The sequence below is a fragment of the Alosa sapidissima genome, chromosome 3 (assembly GCF_018492685.1).
Source record: "Alosa sapidissima isolate fAloSap1 chromosome 3, fAloSap1.pri, whole genome shotgun sequence".
NCBI classification, from domain to species: Eukaryota; Metazoa; Chordata; class Actinopteri; order Clupeiformes; family Clupeidae; genus Alosa; species Alosa sapidissima.
In genome coordinates this window covers 22,361,794-22,387,983 of record NC_055959.1, presented here as the reverse complement: position 1 = coordinate 22,387,983, position 26,190 = coordinate 22,361,794, and the positions used below count along the sequence as shown (strand labels likewise).

Genomic DNA, 26,190 nt, shown 5'->3' with positions numbered 1-26,190 from the left:
TGGCTCAAAAGGCATTCCTGTAGAACTGTGAAAAGCCCTCAGCACAGTAAGGTAAGACACCACCAGGGGCCCAGGCCTTGTTAAAGTGTCTGCTGGCAAGAGGCTCGATATCACAAAAATGTAATATCAAGCTTTAAAAAAAAAAAAAAAAAAACGAAACATATTATCTCACAGGTCTACAAGAAACCAAATATTTTTCCACTCAATCTGTGGGACCTCTTCTCCCCCTGAAGTTTTTACAGAACATTTGTAACTTTCCCAGCGAAATTAAGGAAATCCAATTCCAGACGGGTTCATAGGTTTAATTTAGCCCGGGTGGACCTTGGCCAAACATATCAGCAATTCCATATCCGCCACGGCTTTGACTGATGTCCAAATTCATCTTTATTGACTACGTCGTCTGTTATGGCGCATGTAAAAAACTGCAGCGCTCATGTAAAACCAGGAGTGTGTTGTGTCACTCGTTGTTCACTACTGCTTGCTACCTTATCTGTGTTTGGCAGCGGGACAGGCTGGTGCCAACCTCTCTTTTTCCATTCGGCTCTTTCCTTTTGTGTGGTCCTGACATTTATCGCCCAAGAGGCAAGAACCTGAGAGCTGGCTGATAGCGCCTGTAAACATGCCAGGCCCGTCTTGCTGTGGGTGCCTGTGGGACAGATTTATGGGGCGATGGCACTGGTGGCGGCAGCAGCAACATGACCGAGGGCAAACTGGGGCATGTCGGCGTTAGCGCCTCTCGCTGGTCTGTTTGCTTTAGCTCTGGTCAAACAGCAAGACGTCCATCCAGAGCAATAACGCAACAGAGGAGAGAGGAGGAGCGGAAATGAAAGGGACCGAGGCCATGAATACATGCATAACAAAAAGCTGGGTCCATGTACCGTGAAAAGGCTGGATGATACGGCTGAGTTAATGACAAGACTTCAGAAAAGGAAGATGGGGGGGGGGGGTCATGAGGGGGGGGCATGACCTGGGATCATTGTTGTGGCAAACAGTGAAGTTCAAGAACAAAAGGCGTTGATGGGAAAAGGCGGGAAATGAGGGGAGAACGAGACAAATATGCCAAAAAGGCACTTTATGGAGACGGATGATTGGTGGTAATTTGGACATTTGGATGGTAAGATGGTAATTTCAGATGGGGAGAAAGGAAGAAAATGTTTTGGATAGAGGAAACTAACTGGAATGTATCAGTGGCAGTGACAGGCGAGTCAAAAAGACAGTGTTGACAGCTATGGAAAGTTTCAGACAGAGAGAAAGAGTGAACTCTGAGAGTGGTCTTACTGATGCAGGGGGCAATGGGGGAGCGGCTCTGCTGGTAGCCCTTGGCACAGCGGTTGCAGGTGAGCCCAGTCACGCCATCCTTGCAGGGGCATTGTCCTGTGGTCTGGTTACACGTCTTGCCTGCGGCTCCCACTGGGTGGCAATCACAGGCTGGCAAAGGGAAACAAGACAGGAGGGAAGACAGAAAGAGAGGCATTTAAGTACTGTATGTACACACACGTGCGCACACACACACACACATGTTAGCGGGCGTAGAATGAAGGTTCCCACAGACAGATGGAAAAATAACAATGAAAATCTAATACATTTGTGCCTGAGTTCTACTAGATTATTGAGCAGTTGGTGTCTCGCTGACATGAAGGTTGGTCTGGGGAGCTTTCTCTTGTGATTGCGAACTGGTCTCTCCCATCCATGTTGGAGAGGTCTACTCCAGATGTTCGGATGAGATGAGCCCAATGAACGAACGACCTTCAAGTTAATGAAAATTCCTCCCAGCACTCAATAAAGGCCAACGCCACACGCCCGAGCAGCAGTCCCACCCGCCAGCAGAGACCACAAATGTGATACGGACTTTTGAACTTTCCCTTTTTTTAACACAACCATAAATGACCGCCTCTGGAACTTCTCTCTCTACCCCCCCCTCTGTTTCATGCTCACTCACTCTCCATGTGTCTGCATGTGAGTGTGCTGAAGAGCTGCTTAATCTTGAACATGTGCATAAGGGTGAAACCATGCATGGGTGTATGCCTCAGTCCATGCATGTTCAGGGGACCACAAGTGTGTTTGTGTGTTGTTCGTGTGACACATTTAAGTATGCCTATGCACATGTATGGATGCATGCACAGTATATACTGTATATGCATGCATGTTTCTGTAGAGGGTGTAAAAAAAAGTGTGCTGTGCAATCATTATGTTCATGTACTGTATGTCTGTCCTCTGTGTGTCTATTAGCATGTGTGTGCCACGCCACTACGATCGAGTTTCCAGTGAGTGTGGAGGCCCTTGGCAACAGCGGCCCGGGCTGGGCAAACGAGGGGCTGAATAACACTCGCCGTTAACGGGAGCACGGGGCACGGCTTCAAAGGCCGTCTGTTTAAGCCGTTAGTCCAGAGGATCGCGCGTTTTCATGTGAGCGTTTCTTCCTTTGCGTGAGCTCTCTGCCAGGCGTTTACCATAAAGATGGCCGTTTGAAGTCCCAGCCCAACTCGGCCCATTAGGCCTGCAGGGTTTCATTTTTTTTCCCCTCTGTCCTTTTCTCTTTTTTTTTTCACGGGACTGTTGAGTCGTTTGAGAAGCGCTTGAAGTGGTGCGGCCGTGGTGAGGGTGTTGAAACGTTAGTTGGGACTGAGTGGCCTTCATGAATATTAAAGGTTGCTTGTTGAAATTTGGTGAAAGGGAATAAAACAGGTTTTATATTTTTTCAATGGGGGTGTTTATCCATGTTCTCCATCCAAGAGAATGGGCAGTAAACATTTTCCGAGGGTGAGCCATTTTATGGCTTTATGTATCGGCTTTTATCTGAGAGTACACATGGGGGTGTCCTGTGTAAACAGGAATGCAACACTTATTTGATGGCGGCCTCATAAAAAAATGACAAAAAAGCACAATGCTTTAACAAAACAAAGATTCTAAACAGCATAGGTATGAAATGGTCTATTGGCCGACCCCTCTGCTTACAAAAACTATAATTTTCTTATAAGACCACATCTAATGACTCAATACACGATGTTCCACTAAACTTAATGGAATTTAACATAAACTCCACCAAATTGCAGTTTTTGTGTGGGTGTGGTATGGACAGGGTAGTCAACACACTGGGGTTGTGTCAAGTTCAGCCTTCAGAGTATTATTAACTGCTTGGCAGTAACATACTCTGTGGTGAGTTTCTGTCACCATCCAAACCAAAAATAAATAAAGCAAAATACATTTATTCCAAAATACCTCGGGTAGTTATCTCGACTATCTAGTTTTCTCTCTTCGTCTGGGCATCTTGTGAGCTCACATTGTAATGTGTTTCCTCCAGAGCGCTCGCCATCCAGATACATCTTTTTTTCATTGGGCTGGGATAATTGAGTTGGCTGCACTGTGACGAGAGCCTGGGCAGATGGCGGGGGCCTCGGCTTCGGCTCTGGTGTGTGAAGTGGCACTGGAGTGGCAGCGGCAGCGGTGTGAGATCAGTCACCCTGACGTACGCCGCCGTGTGCGCACCTCCACTTCAGATCCGGCTCCCCGCTCTGGCTGCACCTCCAACCACCCACTCCATGCTCCCCACCCCACCCCACCCCGCCCTCCCCAGCCATCTCTCCACCCCAGAGGGCACTCCAGCAGCAGCCTACCGCCCTCACAGCCCACGGCGGAGGGGCCCTGGCGTAACCGCTGTGCCGCCGTGAGCGGGCACTCATTTTTCCCTCATCACGTAGACGGCCCAGTGAGGGGGAGATGGAGAGAGAGGAGGAGGAGGAGGAGGAGGAGAAGAGAAGAGAGGGAGAGGACAGAACAGAACAGAGAGAGAGAGAGAGGAACAAGTGGTTCTGAGCCCTTCCGTGAGCAGATTGAAAGGAAAGAGTTGCTGGGGAGAGGGTGCTGTGCTGCTGGTGGGGGCGGGTGGGTAAAGCAAACCGCTCAAGCTGGGGACGGGGAGCAGGGTGTTTACACGGCGCTTGATGAGGGATGAAGTCGTTAATCTGGGAAATAAAGCATGAGGCATTCCACAGCACCGCTAGAGACAGATTCGCCTCGGTACTGAAACCTCATTCTGTGTGTGTGCGTCTGTGTGGTGTATAACTGTGTGTGTGTGTGTGTGTGTGTGTGTGTGTGTGTGTGTGTGTCTGTTTGTCTGTGGTGTAGGGGGCATATTTTCTCTCTCCCCCTTTTGTTTTTTCTGTGGCCCACTCTTTGCACCAGCCGCTGATGGCGCACTCCTTCCTCTCCCTCTCCACCCATTTGCTGGCAGGCCACAGCGTCCCCTGTCCAGGCTGAGCCGGGGCGAGATGGTCGGCTGCCTCCAACAATAAATACCGGCGTCCCCTGAGTGATGTCACAGAGAGCCACGGGCCATTTTTTGGGTCTCCCTGGCCGAGAGCTCAAATGCACCACCACCCTGGAACTAACTGCTTCTCTCCCCTGCACCCACCATCCAAAAGCTCCCGCTAAGGTGTATATGGTAATCTCATTACGAGCAGGATGGAGAAGAGGAGAGAGACAGATGGCCCGAGCACGAGAGTGTTTATAGCAAGTGACAAAAAGTGAGAGACCGAGAAAGAGAGAGTGAGAGTGTTTGTGGGAATTTGTGTGTGTGTGTGTGTGTGTGTGTGTGTGTGTGTGTGTGTGTGTGCTTGACAAAGCGATAAAGAGAGCGATTGCAGAGAGAACTCTTTGAGAGTGTAACCTGCCCACATCCTCTCCTCCTCTGCACCGAACTTTAAAAAAACAACATCCCAAATATAGACTGCATAAATGTTTGGGCTGGCAGAGCAGCGAGTGGGCAAGAAGCATTGCTGAAAAACCATTTGTAACCTCCACAAGATCTCCCCTCCACCACTACTTCACCTCTCTCTCCCTCCCTCCCTTCCTCCGGCAGGCAGGCCGGCAGGAGTGCAGGGGTGATGACAGCCGACCAGGGCCAGTGTTTGCCATCAGTTACAGTTGGGGCTGGGGCTCCTGACAGCAACGCGAATATACCGGCCCCGCGCGACCCACCAGGCGGGCGCTTAGTCCAATTAGCCACTGCCGGTGAGGTCTGTTGAGGCTCTGGGTTTTCGGTGAGGGGCTGCAGCTCGCGCCCGTCTGCAGGGGAAGGGAGCGCTGTAAATCGCAGTCCCCTCGGCGCAGCGGAGGAAACTCTCCACGGCGGTGTGCTTCCTGTGCCTGATTGGCTCAGGGGCAGGGCAGGCAGAATGGGAGAATGGGGCACCTCTTCGATACAGTGCCAAAGTTAGAATTAAGAGGGAGTGTATTGTTGCACCCATATCCGTTACTCTTGCTGAAATGAAGTTTGCGGGACAGATTGTCTGTTTGCAGAACAGACTTCCATGCCAAAATACTAATCTACCTGCTGCTGGTTCAGGTGTATGGTATAGGAATAGGGAGACTAATTTGATGGTTCAGTACCAACTGTCATGTGGAAATCATGTGTGTGGGACACCATCAGTCTTACTCTGCTCATTTAGCAAAGCTGCTGCAGCCACCTCTATACTGTGTTCCAGCAGCCTAGTCTGTAGTCTCCCTTTCTCTCTCTCACACACTCTATCTGTGTTCCAGCAGCCTAGTCTGTAGTCTCCCTTTCTCTCTCTCTCACACTCTATCTGTGTTCCAGTTTCTCTCTCTCACACACACTGACCCTCCTTTTCTTCCTGCCCCATTCCCAGAGCTCCTTTCTGGGTTCACCTGGTCTCAACTCACCCAGCCGCAGCTTGATTCATTACACCCCTCCAAGTTAAGTAAATAAAATCTAATAAACCACGAGCAGCTCATCTGTAAGGGACTCCTGCACCCCGTGCTACGTCCTGGGTCAGGGTCTTCTCTCAGGTCCTCTCTCAGTGTGTGCCCATTCATCCTAAATGAGATTGGTCCTCTCCTGCCCCAGCAGAGAGGTATCATGTGGGAGTCAATTGTATATGTTGTAGATAGGGTAGGAGTATAGGGTGAAAGGTTCTTCTTAATATCGCTGTCTCAGGGGAGGTGTCTCAAGGAAATGGCTATAGCATATTGTCCTTACTGTACGTGCTTCTTAGTACCAGAATTACATATTAGTTATTTTAGACACTAATGTGTGTTACTTAGAACACACAGTGTGTGGATTAGTGAATGGTCTTAATCGGTATACGAATAAGCAGCTAACATTAGTTCATAGTATTGCACTTAAAATCGTTTCTCTCTTGAATCCTGAACAGAATGGGGGGTTGGGGGGTACTGTGCCTATGGACATGTGAGTGTGTGTGAATTCTCAGAGGGTCTGAATCCCTTAAATCTAATGGGGTCAGAGGGCTAAGACTAGGACAGGTGGGAGACAGGTGAGGGGGTTTGCCTAATCTCTCTCTCTTCCTATATCACAGATCAGGGGATTTACAGGGACACATTGCTCCCCGTGTTTTAATCCCTTTGCACACTCTCGGTGAGCCTACTACTTAAAAGTACTGTGCAACTGCAGCACAGACTCAGAAGTTTCCAAAAGAAATGGTAGGCACTTACTATAGAGTATTTTGATCTAGTTGGTGGTGAAATAAAAACTACAATATGTGTATATACAGTATGAATATAGCATATATACGTAATATGCAAGCATTACCTTTGCAGGCCTTGCGATGGGAAATGGCCTTGGACATGTCACGGTAGTAACCCTCCTTGCAGTAGTGGCAGTGGCGACCAGCTGTGTTGTGACGGCAGTTGAGGCAGACACCCCCACTGCGTCTGCCTGAGAGCTTGTATAACTCCATGTTGAAGCGGCAGCGACGGGCATGCAGGTTACAGTGGCAGGCTGAAAGAGAGAGAGGAGGGGGGTTTGGGGCAGGGGGTAGAGTTCAACATCAGTGGACTCTCCTGGTTTCCAACCTACTTGAGCGCTTGATTGCAGAACACTCGCATATACACACACACACACGCACATGTACACTTAGAACCTACTTCATCCAGCTCTCTCTGAAATTAACGAATAGAGAGGAAATTGATTTGGTTTGCTTTTAACAGTGAACAAGCATCAAATAACAAAATCCCCAAGCTACCAGTTACATCAATTTATAACACACTGAGACTCCGAAAAACCCAGTGGCTTTTATTCAGCCCCCATTACAACTGTCTTAAATCTCAGCTCTGGTACACTGAGAGTATCACCAGTGGTTGAGTAGCATCCAGGGTTCCCGTGGTAACTTGAGAAAGGACTGTTATTCTAATGACATCAGCGAACTGTGGACTGTGCTTCCCAGGATTTCATTAAGGGACAGGGGGTTACTGAAGCAGCGAGGCCAGGCTTTGGATCGACCTCGCTCAGCTGGGCTGTGATTCTGAAGGGGTCATTCGATGTGCTGAAAGACCCTTGTTTACACCTGCTACAGGGCAGTGATCCCTGCCTGGTGACCGCACAGAGGTACTTGGTTGGTTAAGCTCTTCTCACTGACTTCATCATTATCTTGACTCAATGAATCTAATATGCAGTTACATTATTATGGTCACTTGTCTTACTTGTGTTGTACGTAGGCCATCATGTCATATTTTACATGCCAAACATGAAAGATGTCATGCTTGTGCCTGGAAACACTCACACTGACATGCTAATCAACAGCACCAATGGGATATGCATTCAAGACACGCGTGCGTGCGCAGACAGACACGCACACACACACACACACACACAGAATGAGCAAGGGGAAGCTTATCTCAAACCCACCTCACCTTTAGGCTATTGACATGCTATCTTTCCTCCACTCTTTCCCTCCAGCTCTCACTCTCTTTCTCACTCCCCTTCCTCTCTCCTTCTCTCTCTCCCTCTGTTTTTTTATGGTGCCGTATTTCTCTCAATTTCATCCTCTTCTCTTTCAGTTTCCTCATCCTCTCCCTCTCTTTCTCTCTCCTCTCTCTCTATCGCATGCCTTGTGATGAATAGGTGCTATCTCACAGCTGTCCTCAGTCTCTCGTAATGAGCGCTGTGCTATCTCACACACACATCCCCCCTGTCCAGCCCCTCTTATCGCTGGCTTAATTGTTTCTCAGTGCCAATGGCTTTGCTCTGATAAACTCTATTTAGATCAGCAAGCTCGAAATGTCTCACCAAGCATCTGTCACGCATTGTGTTTTTGACAGCAGTGTGTTTAACAGGGTGAAATCATCCAGCCAGTCCGAGCCAGACATTTCTGACATCCCTCCCAGCTGTGGTGGAAGTGAATTATTTTTTTGTTTTCAAAAAAATGAATGTCCTTTTCTTCCAGTTGTTTAAAATCACACTGGGGTTGTAACATCCACATATGGGAGTTTGAATTCTCACAAAACAGTCACAACAGTCACACAACACTTTTTGTTTTGCTCCATAAGGGGGAATGTGTTCCTGCAATGTTTCAATATCAGTCTATCCAATATCAGTTAATTTGGCAGTAATTATCCAATCATCAGTGGATCTTTATCAGCCCAACCCAACATTTATTTTTCTCCACAAGGGAAAATATGTCCCTGCAATCTTTCTATAGTGGGCTATCCAATATCAGTTAAATAATCGCCATCATGACTATGCTACTCTAAAGGGCATAGCAAATTAGCCCCAGAACAGTAGCCTACAAGAGATACAAAGTTTGCCTTGATTAGATTTGTTCTGATATCAAAATGTATTTATTTATACCTTTTTTAAATTACGGGATGCTGTGGACATTACACAGTTCTGGCAAACTGGACAAGGCTTACCAACTCTTTTTGTGTGGCCAGATATTACAAAATGTTTTTGTTCTCTAAACACAGCATCTAGGTGAAAGGTGTTCCTGTTGGAATATTGATTTCATGCTGTCTATTTATTGGGTAATATAATGAGTAATACCGTAAGTTCAGTACTAGTCTTTGCAGCACATGGCGAATGCAATGTCTGGCACCAAGCTAAGTTACACTTATAAAGTGAATTATGTTTCAAGGAGAGAAAAAAAATGAGCTCAGTAGTGCTTAGTGAAAGCGCTCATTACCAAGCCCACATGATGCTCTCATTGCACTTGCGTAACACTTGTGTAATGTGTGGGAGATGTGTCAGAAATACCCCTTAAAACTCAAGAGTGCTGACAACGGCTATTATCTCACGCTTGTCCGCACAGGGAAAATAATATGAGGTATCAATTTCACGGCAAGTGTAAAAATCACTGCAAGGAGCAGGGCTAGGACAAACAGATGCAAATAAGCTTTGGCAAGAGGTGTGAACAGCATATCTCATTAGTCTCAGCTATATTCCGTCTGAAGGGCCCACTGGTATCAGGTATACTGAGGTATACTCCATTTTCATGCTCTCCAGTCTCCTGCAGTCTGTTGCAACAATGCTCAGTATCTGAGAAGAGTTCCACCACTACATAACCAGCGGGATCTAAGCACAGTGTAAACAACAGAACAGAACCCAAACAGGGTTGATAAAGACCAGGGGAGCTCCTCGTGCCATTACATCACTCTCACACTCACAGAGCTCTACAGTAAATGCTGTCTCCCAGCCACATTACAACAAGGTTTCTGTCTCTTCAGAAGCGTTTGGATGGCTCGTGCACGCAGGGCATGTAATGAGGCAAATGAGACACTGTACAGTCAGCTTTTCCCTGCCGGCACACCTTAGGAGCAGCTGTTGCTTTGCTGGGAGTTGGTGGGAAAACACCCCTGAAGGTTCAACCTCAGCGATGATGAGTCCTTTTTACGACAAGCCGCAATGCTTTTGATAAAATGTCTGGGGACGTAAAAAAATGGAAAGGAAAAGCTAAACTGAGCCGTGGACGTCTGCTTCTATAGACTAAGACATAATTGCCTCATTGTTGTCAGGAAACCCGTCACCCTGGCAGAAAGAAAACAAATAAAAAGATGAAATCCACCCAACCAGCAGTTTCTGTTGTGCAAGGGCATGTTGTCTATTACAAATAGAGGGATTTCGAAGTGAGCGACAGAGAAAAGACAGACAGAGAATCGGAGAAATAGGAACAGACAGACATGGAGTGAGAGGGAGATGGCAGTAGTTTTGTAGCCACAGACTGGACATTGAGTGAAACAAGACACATGATGTAACATTTTGATGTTGAACCAGCATCTTTGTCTCTCTCTCATCAGACCCTGTTGGATTAGCAATTAAAGTTAGTCACAGCATTCTTTTAGTATCCAATAGAAATTCTCATTCCAATCAAGACCAAAGCCAAGACATACTGCAATGTAGGTCATAATTTATGTGAGTAACATCATTCATGTTATCAGCATCAGCCATTAGATCATGTCAAAGAGGTGGAATTCCAACGTTCAGAAAAACTGACAGTTGGATGCCTTTGAGGTAAGAAATAACTCTGTGTGCACTGGTAATATTTCTAAATGTATTAAATCTTTATGATTCATAGCATGATTTAACTGATAAAAAGGTTAGACCCAACCACAGTGATGCAAGGTGGACACAAGAAGAAATTCTGGCTATTTTCTCTACTCCCTCAGGCCTTCCTTCCTTCCCATAGACCTCTGAAGTTTGCCTACAAAAAAGCAGCCACCTTTGACATCCGGTATCTGGCGATTTTTCCTATGGGAAAATAACATGGGGATTTTGAATTATCGCACCTGTTAAACTCTAGCGGGGAAGAAAAAGTCTGAAATGCAGACGTTTTCCTGAACACACTTTTGTCCTCTGCCTTCGAGTGGATACTGTGATCTCCGGTACGTGAAGGCGGCTCACTTAGATTTTTGCTACCCCAGAGCTAACTTGCAATGCAACTTGCCATAGGTAGTTAGCTTCAATTAACAACCGGATCTCCTTATATGGGCAAAGATGGCCGTTTTGGTTCTTTTTTGTAGGCGAACTTCAGAGGTCTATTGCCCACAAAGGTGTTGACCACATGACACATTCCACTTTTTATCACACCATCTCAGGGAGAGAGGTATGTATTGGACTTAGCGTGGCAGAATTCATTGTGACATTTGACCACAGATCTTACAAGAACCTGAGCAGAGCCGGTCATATCAGTGTGTTGGATGGAAAGAAGCCGCTGCTGGATTAGGAGCTGTGGCACCTCAGCCAGGAGATTTACGGGGCTTTTTGTCCCCACCAATGGCCTGAGGCAGGACTTACCGACAACAGAAGACATCTAATGAGCTCCTGCAAACACTAACACCCTCATTCCTGGCCCTTTGTTCTAGCGCCATTACTTGAGCTTGTCCTATAATCCCTGATGTATGTGGAATTAGGGTTTGAAGACTGTAGTGTTCCCATTAGGACAGAACAGTTTCCCGCCATTGTGTTCTGGAAAATAATGCTCCTTTTGGGTTCTTTAAGGATGGGGATTGCCTTTATGAGGCAAATACGAACTAACAAGACTCCTAGGGAAAAGCAGGGTGTTGCTCACCCAATGGCAGTTGGGGAGAGGGCATCCTGCTGTCCTCCTTGCGTCTGTGATGTAATGGGTTTTAGGGGCATTTTTTGTAACAAGAGGGGCTGAGGCTCAGCTTGTGATCTCTAGCCAGCTTCAATTAGCTGAGCAATCGGACCTCCCGGCATTGTAGGATGAGTCACGCCTCGTAAACTGGGTTGGTTGCCTAGGCAGAGCGTGCAATGCAGCGTCTCAACAAAACACAAGCCGGCTAAAATGGGGATAAATGAATGCACAGTACGTGTGTCTGACGTGGCAATATGGCATTTTTTCACTAAGTAGACCATAAAAGTGTCATGTTGCCCAAATGGTGGGGCTAGGCCCACCTCTTTATCCAGTTATGTAAACAGTCAGCAGTATGAGGCTGCGGTGGCATGGACTTTATGATTACAGAGAAAACTACTGTACGTTTTATTGGCTACTGAGACTTTAGCGTGCTCTATGATTTATAAGAAATTTATTATTGCTGGACTTCAAATAGCCTGGTTTGGATGTTATGGGCATGCATACCATGCAACATAGCACATGACTGAACAGGGTGATGAGTCCACGTTCTTACAGGTCCAATATAGTGGCCCAAAGGCAGTGCATTTTTATTTCATGCTTTGGCAAGTTAATGAGTGTAAATTCATCAATGTTGGTTTTGGGGTTTCACTACTTTTGTCAAGATGATGTCATCGGTTTCTTTTTGGATTGAGAACCTTGGTTTGTACCTGTCAGTATGTGTTGCTTGCCCCTTGTCCAAAGGGTCTGCTGTCATTCTCTACCATTCTAATTTAGCTCAATATGAGCTAGATTAAGCAGAATGTGATGAGGAGCAGAACTTGGTGAAGGGTCTAACCAAAAGTTCAACTTGGAGTGACGGTTATGTGCTCCACCTCAAGCCTGACCTGGCATCCAAAGACATGAAAGTTCCAAAAATGATACGGTTGTGCAATAAGTAATGACTGCAACTCTTGCTGCTTCCATAGAGTAACATTCGCACACTGTGCCAATGATAATACATGCTGGTCTGGTGCCAGCGTTTCACAGCATCAAACACCCGGCCCAACTCAGACCATGCATCCTACACAGAAGTGGGAATAATTCTGTCTATCGCAGGAGAGCCCTGAAAATTCCACAGTGTTAATGAGCATGATATCAAAAGAAGCTGGAGAGAAAGTTGCACTCTGAATGAAAGAGCCCTGTTCTCATAGTCCCTAAGCGGGCACCCGAAACAGTATATTCAGTGTGCTGACACTACGCACAACATGAACCGACCTTTCAACTGCCTCTAGTCTCTCTTACTATGCTTCTGGGACAGAGTTAAGAGCCAAAAAGGTCAAGTGTTTGCAAGCTAGTCAGCCCTCCTGATAATAATGATTATTGAACACTTCAAATCTACTAGCTGGGAGGTCTGTTTGGGGAAAGGGTTCTGCTGTAAAGTTTCCTATTAAAATGAGCGCTACTGACGTTTTAGATGCTGCATGATAACTTTCTGTGCAGTGCGCTTCTGAGTAAGAAAGCAAACACCGAGAAAAGAGGTGTCAGTTTAGACATGTCATTTCCTGTCTGATTCCTTGCAGAAGTGAAACATGTGTGCCAAGATTAAAGCTCTACCCCAGTCCTACCCATTGCGTCATCATCCTGTGACAAACTTACCAATATCCGAGTATTTTGTTCACCATTGTCTTGCATGTTTTCTTTTTTTAAATCAAGAACATAATAGTCCTGCAACCTTCCAGTCAACCTTCAGCAATCTTGACAACACCTCCCCTCACTAAAGTGTAGATCTGACTACTCACTGTACTAATGAGGGTTCTGGAAAGTTCTGTCTGAAACATAGTGAGCTCAGAGAGCACAAAGATCCCAGGGACTCTTTAAAATGGATGTGGCTCTCCCTTAGAGCTGGACAGACAACAGAGGCACCGTTGGGTGAAGCCAAGCACAAAAACTGCCAACAAAGGACTGGGGCAGAGACCAAAGACTTTCTATGTGACTGTATGTACCTCTCAATAATCAAGGTCTATCTTTTGTGCTTGACATTGTGCGTATTCGTGTGGCTGAGGTGATTGAGTAGGTGTTGTAACATGGCATCGAAAGGCGTGATGTTGTTTGAGATAAAAAATCTTTCTGTAAATGACTACAACTGAAATGGTGGATTGAGTGTCAGGCCCAAAGTCAAAATGAGATGACCTGTCCAAGGCCAGAATATGTATGATATCAGGGAATATTTGTCTCAGTGAGGGAACAGATGTTTTGGTGATTGATGGGCAAGGGAACTCTTTAGGCGGCCTAAAGTGAGTTTTTTCTAACAAAAACACTACCCTGATTTCATAATTTTTGCTCTGGCTGTGGTCGGGGACCCTTAGTGCATAAACTGATTTCATCAATCATTACAATGCTCCAAAAACCCCAGGCCGCTTTTAAAATCCCATTGCTGATTTAACAATGTGGCCTCGCATGCTCAGGTCCTCCTGCAGGGTGAGGTGGATCAATCAAACTGCTGTCACAAAGGAAAAATGGCCTCTGAGATAAGGCATGATGGTGCCAAGCTGACAGAGACAAAAAACACAGAACACTCATAGACAGTGGGAAAGATAGAGATGTAGGGACACCAGTACAGAAAAATGTTGGTTAAATGGATGTGCATCTCTCCAGGCAATAAATCACGTCTCGGAGGACCACACTGTCAGGCGTTTCTTTCCAACCGGCATTCCTGTTCCTTCGCTCTCACTCTGACTCTCTCTCTCTCTCTCTCTTTCTGTCTTTCTCAATGCAGTCCATAAATTTCTTGCCTTGACCGGCGGGTCTGCAGATGTGTGGCCCTGGGTTCCTCAACCCCAGTCATCTCTCCGAAGCATGACAGCCAAAGCCTTCCAGACCAGCTCCACAGCCACAGGTGTCATCACTGCTCGCCGTCGCCTCTGGCCCCCGTTCACAGGATTTAGGGGCCTTTAGAGGGTGTTAATAAGTCCACCACCCCCCCTCCCCCCTTTCACGCCACTCTATTGGAATGCAGCCCAACAGTTTGGTGAGGAGGGGGCTTCTTCACAAAGTTTACTGGGTGTGAAAATGATCTGGGTGACTGAGAAAGAGCAAGAGACAGGGAATAGATGAGAGAAAGATGGATAACTAAGGGAATTACCAGATACACAGACTGAGACAGACTGCTTTTATTATATTACCTCTTTAGTTCCTGGGGACGGCTGGCTGAGAGTTTGATGTGGTGCAGGTAGCTGAAGTGCGATGCACTACCAACATTGTTTGAATGAAAGCTAAATCAGCTGTTATTTATTATGCTTCAGAGAGCCAGAACATAATAATAAGGAGGCATGGGAGTATTTGTAACAGCCTACATGGCATCTTTCCTCTACAAAGCCCTACATGAATACATTTTATTTTATGAGAATAAAATGGCGTGGGTCCAGGCCTCTACAGAACACGGAGCATAATGATGAGAAAAACACACAGACTTGTAAAAATGTTCATCATCATTATCCTAAAAGAGCAATAGCACAAAATCCCAAATTAGCTCAGCAGTTTTTGGACACATACATTATATACACCCAGTGTAAGTGCTCTTCAAGAGTGGGTAAAAAATGAGAAGTTTTACCAAAACAAGCAGAAAATATGTTCTCTATCCACTGGGAGCTGATTTGTGCAGATTTACAAAATGGAAGACACATGCTCCTCACACCCTGGCGAGGCCAATATGTGAATACAGCTAATGATGGAGATATGGAGGCACTATGGGGTATCGGCTCCATCATTAGTGCATTATTTTCACTGGCCCCGTGGTTTAAGACAACGTACTTTCCCACCACCAAGAGCCCCGACCCAAGCACGTCTTAACAATCTCTGGCTGTGCGTATCAGAGCGTGTGATTGGCTGTGTGTGCGTTGGGTGGGATGGGATACTTGGCTAACCTCTCTGTCATCTCTTCAGCCACCCTGTGTTCAATGGGTGCCTATAAAGTTGCTAACATTAGGGCTTAATTGCCGTGTCCTTGGATGTACTGAGGTAGGCTAACAAGCAGTGGAAAGATGAGGTGACTGAACTCCCCAGAGTCAGAGGGCACATGTGCTTGTGCTCACTGACGCAACAATTGTGCCTTGATGATGACAACTTTTGCATATTAGTGAAGTAACACTGGTCTGTATGCCAACTAGGGCTTAATGTATACTGTTATTAAAGCAACCTGCGCTCGTTTCCCAGCGAGGCTTCATCACATCTTTGACAGGCCAGTGCCTAATAGGTCTCTGTTTACCCATAGATCTCGTTCCAGCCATCATCAGTGGGTGCTGCTAAACAGCAATGTAGGACCTGTACCTATCATATTAAGTGCTGAAATAGTCTCATAACAGGATTACTTTCGAGGTGTTATTTTGTCATTGAATTTAATACATAAGAGTGGAATGTAAACATATGTATTAGCCTCTGTGACGTGACTAGACGGCAGAGAGAAGCTCTGAAGCTCCTCAGAGGACTATAGAAGGCTCCCATGCTAAGCCAGTGCGGTGTGATTGTAAAGCCAAGAACACAAGCTTTGGCCCTTACTTGATCAGGTGCATGTTAGTTGACTGGTGGATCACCCAACTGTAAAATTCTGTTGGCAGGGTCAGTACAAATTTTAGTGAGTCGTTAGCACATGTCAGGGGCTTTCACACCACCCAAAGAGTCTGCTCTGGTCTTCAGAACATTCTCCCGCTCAAACATGTTGGCTGTTTCCAGAATTAGAGTCTGTGTACTTTGGACATTGTCAGCAGTACAGGGACAAAAGAGAGTTTTAAGACTCATTAGAGCAATCACTGTATACCACGAGGTTGTGATGGGAGCACAGCTGTGTTTTAAAGGTGGCAGCAGCCAGTTAATTATATTTGCGGGGGTAATTTCCATTCACACACCTCTTGTGTATGACCTGTTAAGTTTACGAGTTTAATTTATATGCTTCTCTCACAGGCAGGCAGGCAGGCAGACACACACACACTCTCTCTCTCACACACACACACACCATGGGGAGCAGTAAAGAGCAACACTCTTTTGTGTTATTCTAACTAATTGTTTTCTCTGTGGCTTCAAATCAGACATAAAATTGATTTGCAAGTTGTATGAGCCTTAACAAGTGTGTGTCTTATGTGTATATGCTAGTGGTGAGTAATGGGACAATTTTTTGTACATGGACAGAAACTGGATGCGCTTGGTGTTTTAAACCGAAGGTAATCCAAAAATAATGTATTCATCCTGTTTTATCCCAGGTCTTAACAAAAGCAAAAAGCCCTAAAATGGTGTATTTTCTTGCAATGGGCTCTGTTCACCTAACTCATCATCTCACCCATTCCTCACCCCACTGTTCCTGCAAGAGTTGCTTAGCACCTAAGAGGAATTCCACAGCACAGGGTCAAGAGTTCAGTCGTAAGGCAGCTCAGACGCAACAGTAGCTCTGGTGAAAGTATTATTTGTAAACATACTTTTGTTTGTTCAAGTGGGCCTCATGCTGCCCTTAATTGTTTATGTATTTTTCTTTCGACAGCTGCAGTATAGAAACTTTCCTCTGCACAGGGTCAAAAGTTCAGTTGTCCACCTGCTCATGTCAGACTGCTGGGGCAGTACTAAAATACTGTTCAATCCCAATTGGTTAGTGTATATCATTAGGACATATTCTTTCTGAAGGATTTTTGTGTTTTTTAAAACCCTTGTGTATAATCATAAAATCACTTATAAAGCTCCCTTGGGGTGGTGGGCTATCAGTGCAGGGCTGCGAGGTCTGACTCAGAGCACAGGTTGCATCTAAGCAGCAGGCTGGACTCTCTCTTTGGCCAGTGTGTGTGTTTGCTACTGAGGGGGCCCCACTCATTCCTCTTCCCAACCATCTGAAAGGAAGCTAGATATCCTGTCGCCACGCAGTTATCTGGCGGAAAGTGGCCTCAGTGTCTGAAAGAAAAACTCTAGCTGAGAGATGAAGGCACCTCCTCAATACTGCAATATCCTTATACCCAAGTGAGCTCCTGTGTCATACACACACACACACACACACACACACACACACAGTGAAAGACTTTAAAGTTAAACGCATAGAATATGAAGAACATGAAAGGACAAGGGAAGACTGGCATGTATGGAGTGGATAGAGGAAGTTACGCCTGGATGGTTTCATCTCTAGGGTGGAGAGGGGAGCAGCTACTCGCATCAGCCCAGGAGACATTGTAGGTCGTGGGCCGACGTGCGGACAGACAGCTGGCACTCCTCCTATTGGCTACTGGAGCCAGAGAGCCAGAAAGGAGTTATGGAGACCCCTTCATACCCTGCTCTCCCTGCGTAGAATATTAATGTCCTCTGCATGACAGCACCCGGGATGAATGGATGAATCCCCAGGTTCCCTCTTTCCCTCTCTGTCTGTCACTTTCCCGCTCTCCCTCTCTGTCTTGAGGGCCGCGTCTGCCTCTCAGATGCCTAGATGGGCTCAGGGTTATTTAGGGGTCCGCTGGGGCTGGGAGTCTGGTAGTCATCCTCTTTCAGCTCTCTGGGTCTGTCTCTCTGCCTGTTATTTATCTCCCAGCCTGAGATCCTGTAAGTGGTTCCTGATTCTCAGAAAAGGGTTAGTCACTCATGTTGTGTCTGTGTGTGTGTGTGTGTGTGTGTGTGTGTGTGTGTGTGTGTGTGTGTGTGTGGCTGTGTAAGGGTACACATTTGTATATGTAGTACATAAAGTGTTTTGTGTTTTGAAAACAACTCGTTCACAGGCATTGCTCAGTTTGAGAAGTCCAAAGTAGGCAAAGGAAAATTAAAGCTTCTTGTATCATGACCTCACTGATTTCTTCTGTAAGCTAGGGGAGATCTCTTGTTGTGATCTTGTTGGTTATTTTGTTCAATAGAGACAGTTAAATTGATTGTATTAGTACCACTGATGAGGTTTTAGATGTCAGCCAGTTCTTCAATAGTGAAATGTTTAAAATAGCCAAAACATGATGAAAATGACTCATTCATAACTTCTAGAAATTGGGTGGGTCAAAAAAAGAAAAAGGTCCTAGAAACAGACAACCAAGTGGACCAGAAAAAGATGAAGGTCCATCTGGAGGTTGGCCATGACTGTACATATGCATAAACACAGCTGTGCACGTGTTGGTGGAAAGAAAAATATCCAAAGCACCTAACATGCACACACTGTACATTAAGAACGCAAATCTTCCCTGACTAGGTTAGATGCATGATGACACATTTCATGCATTCATATACTGTATAAACTATGATGAGATGGCAATGCAGGTGCAAATAATATTCACTGCATATTAAGTTCAAGTAGAAAGACTGATTAAGGCCCCAGCCATGGCGCAACTGGCTGGGGCACCTGCACCGTACGCCGTTCGATTCCCGCCCTGTGGTCCTCTCCGGATCCCAGCCCGACTCTCTCTCCCACTCACTTCCTGTCACTCTCCACTATCCTGTCGCCTTAAAGGCATAAAAGCCCAAACAAATATACTTTAAAGAAAGAATGACTAAAGAAGATCAAAAGGGAAGAAGAACAAGAAAATGATTTCACTGGACTGTATATTACTGACTATAAGAGGTTATGTTTCTCTGCTTAATGTGGTCTATGAAGTTAGGGTCTTTTTACTTTTTATCAGCAAAGGACAGCTATCAACAAAAGCACATACTCACACACAGAAAAGGAAAAACATTCATTCTAGTGCCTATGCCTTGAACTCATTGACAAGCATTTTGGCGTTCAGGTTACGTGACTGTAAGTAACGCAACTGAAAACAGACATGTTTTATGTAAACACAAAAAGAAAATTAAAGAACATTTTTTATTCCTCTGAATAAGGGGATCAACAGAAAACCTTAGGGGAGGAAAACAGGACCCTTCCCCAAGACGGCACCGCTTTGGGTTTTGTTTTGTGTTTGTTTACTTGTGTGCATTATGGAGATTAGAGCTGGGTTTTATGAGACAGATGGCGAGAGAAGTTGCTAAGAACCTCAGGTATGCAGCCTAGCCCAGCAGTGGTGGAAAAGGCTTTTCAACAGATGCACAAAAACCATGAGTGGATATGAAGACGGATCTACAGTGCAAAGTGTGAGAGCGCCTTTCTTCACATTAACACCAGCGAGCGAAAGATGGACAACACACACACACACACACACACACACACACACACACACACACACACACACACAGCGGACGGACAATGAACCAAACCCATACAAACACAGTGGAAAACAAAACACACAGTCTGACATCAGTTTCTTAGAGGGTGACACACTCTCTGGCAGACAGCGCTGGAGAGTGTGGTGGCTGTGTGGGGATGAGAGGGACTTGGGCGAGGGGTGGGCAGGGGACCTTGGGGCCTAGCCAGGGCCACCCAGCAGGGCCACCCTTCCAGCTCTGATCCCAGTTGACTGCGCCCCTGGCAGGGGAGGGAAGAGAGCCCTCCTCCCCAACAATTAGCCTCCTGCTGGCTGGGCTCGCTCCCGCTGGTAACCGTGTTTGGCTTGCATTCATGCGTCACGGTTGGGTCACTCTCTTCCCTGGAGTGGGGCGGGGGCGCGGGAGGTTGGGAGAGAGAGACAGGAGCTGGTGCCCACAGGCTGTGGAGAGGGAAGGGAGAGGGACCAGAGACCAGGCCAAAGGAGGGGGCAGATCTCTCTGCCTGTGCAATCATTCTCATTCCACGTCCACTGGAGATTAGGGGTGCTATTTACAACTGAACCACTAGGGGCCAGCATGTCTCTTGAGAGTGTTCACTATTCACTTCACAGCTGTGTTGAAACATGTGCACGAGTTCTTGTGTCTGTTTGTTTGTTTTGTTTGTTTGTGTGGCTGTATGCGTGGGTATGTGTATATTTATATGTGTTTTGTTGCATTGTGTCATGCTCTAGCTCTGTCTATGAAACAGGAGAGCCAGCTGAGACCGCTGGGATGAACGGGTATGAATGTGTGTGTGTGTGTGTGTGTGTGTGTGTGTGTGTGTGTGTATCTGTGTGCGTGAGTTTGTGTGTGTGTGTGTGTGTGTGCACAGACTGAGCATATAGTTTGCACAAGGGCTATTAATCATCACACCCCCAGCCCCAAGTCACTTGCCCTTCAGACACTCCCAGGGTGGTCCTGTCGCTGGCAATACTGCAGCCCAACACAGGGAGCATGGGGGTCAAACCCCCGACACACACATACACACACACACACACACACACAAACACACATACAGACATGCACATGCCCAGAAACACACTATACTCAAACACAAAGTGCCAGCGATCAAACATGCATTAGGCTTAACACAAAAAGCATAAAGCCACTAAGCAGCACATTCCATATTTGCTTCTTTTCCCCCCTCCTCTGTTATTGTGGTTGCCTTAGCAGCCCACAAAAAGAAATCAGCTATTTCAGCTCCAGCTCTTCCAACCAAAGCGAAAAGAGACACCAAACGACTGACAGACACCCCATGTGAACTGTATACTGCGTGAAGCCATTAGTACTCTGGTTTTATGATTAAAGTCTAAAGTTTAACTGATAAATATTGCTTACTATATTTATTTAATACATTATGTACAGTATCTCAATTAATTAAGACTTTGGCTGTGTGATTAATGCAGTGTGTCTGTGTATGTGAGACATTGTTAATGAGATACCATGTGACAGGCAAAGAGCAGTGGAGACCAAAACTTAGGGTAAATATGTGTGATTTTATGAGTATGCTCTGTGTGTGTGTGTGTGTGCGCGCGCACGCGGATGCTTATATGCTGGCGTGCGTAATGCGTATGTGTGTGTGTGTGTATGCTCTCAGCCCACCCTGACACAGAATGGTGTGACATGGAGGCAATAAGGGCATCAGATAAAGCAAACATGTGCCTGCCATCATCTCATCAACATTTCAGAGCAGATCCCCACGTCTGATACCAGCACTCGTCCTCTGGGTTCCATGAGTAAATCAACTGGCAGAGCACCCCAGCCAGGCCATGTCACACAGGCCTGTGTCAAACAGTGCACAAGCAGACGGAGATATGATAAGGACACACACACACACACATTCATGCACATGCACACAAGCAGAGCCAAAGAGACGGCAAAGCATGAGGAGACTGATCAGGACCATCCAACGACTGTGAGGATTAAAAGACAAGTCCTCACTGTCGGTCTCTTTCTCTGCCTCTTTCTCTCTCGCTCTCTTCTAGGCTTTTTTTCATGGCATCCCCTTAAAGACTGAGAAAGCTTTTTGGCTTACAAATCATGTCTGTCTTGAATTATGAGCTCCACAAAACAAAATCCCAAAAACATGCAGCCTTTGCCCAGAGGACACAAGATTCTACCAGGGTTTGGATTTTAAAATCCCCAAAATACATTTCTCTGTCATTTTTTTCCCCTCTGAGGGAACCTTCTTACTACAACCACACCAGGCTTTGCTGATCTAAGTAGCACAGAGCAGGCAGTTCAACAATGCAAACAGATTATTTAATGGTACAACCACAATCTATAATAATTATAGATGAGTGGATATGACTGCAGGGGCCCACACCGAGTGTCAAAGGCAATAGGATCAGTTGAGAAATACTGCTGTGCAGTTCTTCTAACTATCTAGCTGTTTCACGTAAGATTTTTACAAAAATACAATGATGGCACCTCGTTTAAAAGATAATGTTCCAATAATTAGAAATAGTTTTAGCACAGCTATGATTTAAAAGCACTTAAATCCGTGCATTCCTTTTGAAGAACTGCTTAAGACTCTACTGGCACTATCTTTTGATAAATATCCGCTGCCACGACTGGCCAGCCTGTGGCTGGGTCGGAGTGAACAGCAGAGGCACACATGGTCTCTCCAGAGTCTAATCGCACGCTTCTCACCTCCCGCTGCCCCCTCCAAGATTCCCTCCGTGAGGGCGGCCGTTCGCAGGCACTCCGTTTCCCCAGAGGTGCCGCAGGGAGGTGTCTGAGTTTCCACGCTGCGGTGCAAAACGGTGGAGTCGTGTCAAAGCGGCCCCCAGGGCAGCCCGGTGAGAGGCGCACCTGATTCCGATTAACCACCTCAAGGAAAAGCAGCTCCTTCTGCCGCATGTGTTTGTTTCCATTTCTGTATTTTTTTTTTTCATGTGAGGGTTCATTTTCTCTTCACCATGACAGAGTAGGGTTTTTTTAACATCCATTTGCTAACATTTAATTTCCTGTTTTTTTTTTCCTTTTCTGTAATGTAATTGCCCATGTTCTTGCTACATAATGGGTTATACATGTAAACAGTACTGGTCTCAGAAACATAAGAACACAAATTGCCAATTGGCTGGAAAATCAATACAACTCTCTCCCTCTATTTTTTTCTCTCTCTCTCATTCTCCTTTTACCCTTTTCAATCTCAATAGTTCTCTAGAGTCTAGCCACGCCGGCACACGAAAATAGGCAACAATGGTCTGAAAATCACTGACTATGTGGACTGCTGATTGCTTGGCTTCGAAGTTGATGTTCTGAAGCAGAGAAATAAACTGCTTGATGACATCACTTTTTTCTCGCAAAAATTCTTTTCTATGGTCACATGGGCCGATAGCAGAGTTCGGACCATAGAAAACACAGATGGCCCACAGGCCAGGCTATAGCTCAGTCCAGCCTAGTCCATCTGGGCAGCCCTGGGACCAACCAAGCAGTCAGATCAGTAGAAACAAAACCGGTGGACCCTGCTGCCCCCCAATAAACCAAGCTAACCTAGTGAGGGATTGGTCTTTTGACTACTGCTACAGAGGGAATGAGAACCTGTGTGGGTGCAGCATTTAGCATCCAGGAGCATGTGTGTGTTCAGCTGTGTGCAGCCTCACTGCACTCTGGCCTATAGGGTTGCTCTCATTGCATGAAAACTGACTGACCTGATTACTCAAAGTGATGAATTTTAAGTATGTTTTTTTTTTATTCAAGTGATGCACATTGTTTAATACGAGTGATTTCAGTATCTTTGTGAGGATGAGGTTTGGCTCATCTGCCAGTGGGATCTTAAACAGAGCCAGGTGTCCCACTATTTGGACAGATTCTAAATTCCTGAGCATCTTAATATTCTACACACATTTAATAGAGAGAAGAAATGCATGTGGATTACAATCATGCATTTGAGTGCCATTTCATTAGAAGCCTCTTAGTTATGAGTTTCACTGATTTCTCTCCAGTAATGACCTGCTCCTGTAAATAATTGATCACTATGTCACATGCCAGTGCCTATGTTATGAATTTTAAAACTCTAATTAGAGAAGTGGATTCGTTTAATATGACTTGTTTCTCTTTTATTAGTACCAAAATCTCCAACAAGTAGTGCTTTGTATGTTTTTGTAATTGCGTGACATTTAGTGAGCTGTAATTAGAGAAAGTTGTCATTTTCTTTCATGTTCTCAACAAGTAGCTCATTTTCCTTTTGAAAAATGTATTAGGTATTGGGTTGGTTCTGTTTCAAAACTGGTGAGTATTTTAATGTTCTGCTCTTTAACAATTTTGGCTATGACTGTGGAAGATTTGTAAGTTCACATGCCATTCATGTGGCCACACCTAATTTAGTAATACCTGTATTACGTTATTTCAGAAAGATGTGAACCAGACTTCAATTTACAGACATCATAACTTATATTATGATGTGTGATTAAATAATTATATAATCAAGCATGACATCTCTGGATTAAAAGCATGTATATAAAGCAATTTGTGACAACTGTCAAGAGTTTGGAGCTAGATGGGCTTCAAATGAGAAAGGAGAGCCATCTGCCCAATAGCTTAAGCAGATTTGAGAGAGAAAAAATCCTTAGATAGCTGTAACTTCAAATGTGAGAGCCATGGGGGCAAAATGCCCAGCTGTTTCAATACTTGTTCAGATCCGATCATACTTAAAAGAGTCACTTGACAGAAAAGTACATGGTACTTATACAGAGCTCAAATAACTGAAGATCAGAAAGGTTACTATTGCAAGCCTCTCTGATTACGTCAATACAACCTAAACCAGTCAGTTTGGTTTGAGATTAGTCTTGCTCAGTATTCAAAGAGTTTTCATTCAAAAAGACGGCTCTATCTGAAGGTGTGGTACCCAAAACTTATTTGGGGAAAACTTTTACCACTGTATGCAGTCCGATACGCAAATGTGAGATGATCCGAGTGCTCCCTGCTATTTTTAGGGGCAGCCAAAGTGGAGTAAGCTACGTGCGTGACTGTCCGGGAGAGCAGCCAGTGTGTCATTGATATAATCACATCCCATTCAAAACCCATGTCTGCATGAGTCACTCCTGTGACACAGTAACTTCTGTTCCTGCTGCCCAGCCACAATACCACAGTTCAAATGTGCATCCCGGGCCTGTCATCCTCAGATGAAGTTTACAAGGAACCCTGCTTAAAACAACAGATCCCTGTGCAGACATCAAAGATAAAGTTCAAGGTAGAAGTCACATACTGGATGTAGCCAAGTGGGGGCAGAATATGTTTCACTCAAATTCAGAGGGTGACATTTATCCGTTTCCTTTTTTACAAGCTTTGCCATTCAATTGCCCTCACAACAAGGTGCACTCATCTGCTCTCCCAACTCAACAATGTTCATCCTTAATGTTACTGAAGTTTCAGTGTCTCTTGCAAATTAATTTATGCAAACAAAAAGTAATGCGCAGTAGCTAATGTTGTGTGTTTTAGTGTGTTTACTCATTGACTTTTGCAGTAGAAATGCCATTGTGAGTGTGTTGATAAGGTAGACTGAAAAACCAGGAGAGTTGATGGGGCAGAGGATGGTTAGACAGGGAGCAATCTTTCAGTCATGTACTCAAAGAAAGGACCAATGCTTGTGTAACTCCAAAGTTTCTAGTTTATGGTAAGTATGGTAGCAATTTTGTCTGGGTTATCTGTTTTAAGAGTAAAACAGATTTTTTGTTCTGAGGGAATAGCAACTGGCACAACTGCCAACTCAGCTATAAACTGTTATGCTCCTTTGTCCATGAAGTATGGGAAATATGAAACATAATTGGAAAATAATTCCACAAGTTGTTCTAAAATATTGAGCTGTCCCCCAAACAACTGTATCCTCTGGTCACCACACAGTGAATTGTTTTATACCCAAAACTGTTTGAGGGCTGAGTGCATATGTAATGCAGCCAAGAGGGTGGCTAAGATGTTCATAACACTGAACAATTACGAGCATAACAGAACATTTATTTTGTGTCTCGGCTGAATATTTAAGGGAGCCAAGTCAGCCCTAACAGAGGGATGAAAGAGGATAAATGGAGGACTTCAAAGTGTTGACAAGTGGGTGTCCATACTGAGTGATTGACACATGAGGAGGCTTACATGTTGAATTTCAAAAACAGACTGAGTGACTGTGGCTTCCCACCCGACTCAAACTGACCCAACTTGCATTTAATTTTTGCTCACATTCTTTCAGACCCCATGGCCTAACCTCAGTCGAGACTACAATTCTGTCTCAGAGGACTCTGAGGCGGCGAGAATAACCTTTTCAAGGATGTGGAGTTGCTGGTCTGAATTCAAAATAACTGTTTTGCTTATAAGAAGACTCGATCATGGTTTATGCTATCATCAGGAGTGTCTATCTCCCTGATGAAATGTCTTACCAAATCAGAGGCAATCATACAGGGGAAGTGTACCCCAAGGCATCACATGAAGACAGTTGTAGCGCAACTCTAAGTGGAGATCAGAAACACTCTGGTGGTCTGTGAAAGAATAGTGTTTGAGCGAGATGGATGGGGCTGTTTATTCAGCACCACCATCTCTGCATTTGTCCAAAGTGAATACTGATTTTTCAAATGTAAACTTTCTCAAAATAATATATTCCTTTGATATTCTAGGAATCCCTTTTTTCTTCAGAAAAAAAATGTGTTAAAATGGTTTCAGAATTCAAAAATAGTGGATGGTTAAATAAATGTGT

General features: G+C 45.2%; 1 protein-coding gene across 1 annotated transcript in view; it reads right to left on the bottom strand.

Moving 5' to 3' along the window:
* The window catches only part of ntn1b (netrin 1b), a 45,124-nt gene that overhangs the window by 15,390 nt on the left and 3,544 nt on the right, over positions 1-26,190 (bottom strand). Inside the window, exons 3-4 of the mRNA XM_042087561.1 lie at positions 6,566-6,754; positions 1,279-1,428 (exon numbers count right to left, since the gene is read on the bottom strand). Coding sequence (XP_041943495.1) covers positions 1,279-1,428; positions 6,566-6,754 — 339 coding nt within the window. The remainder of the gene's footprint in view (positions 1-1,278; positions 1,429-6,565; positions 6,755-26,190) is intronic.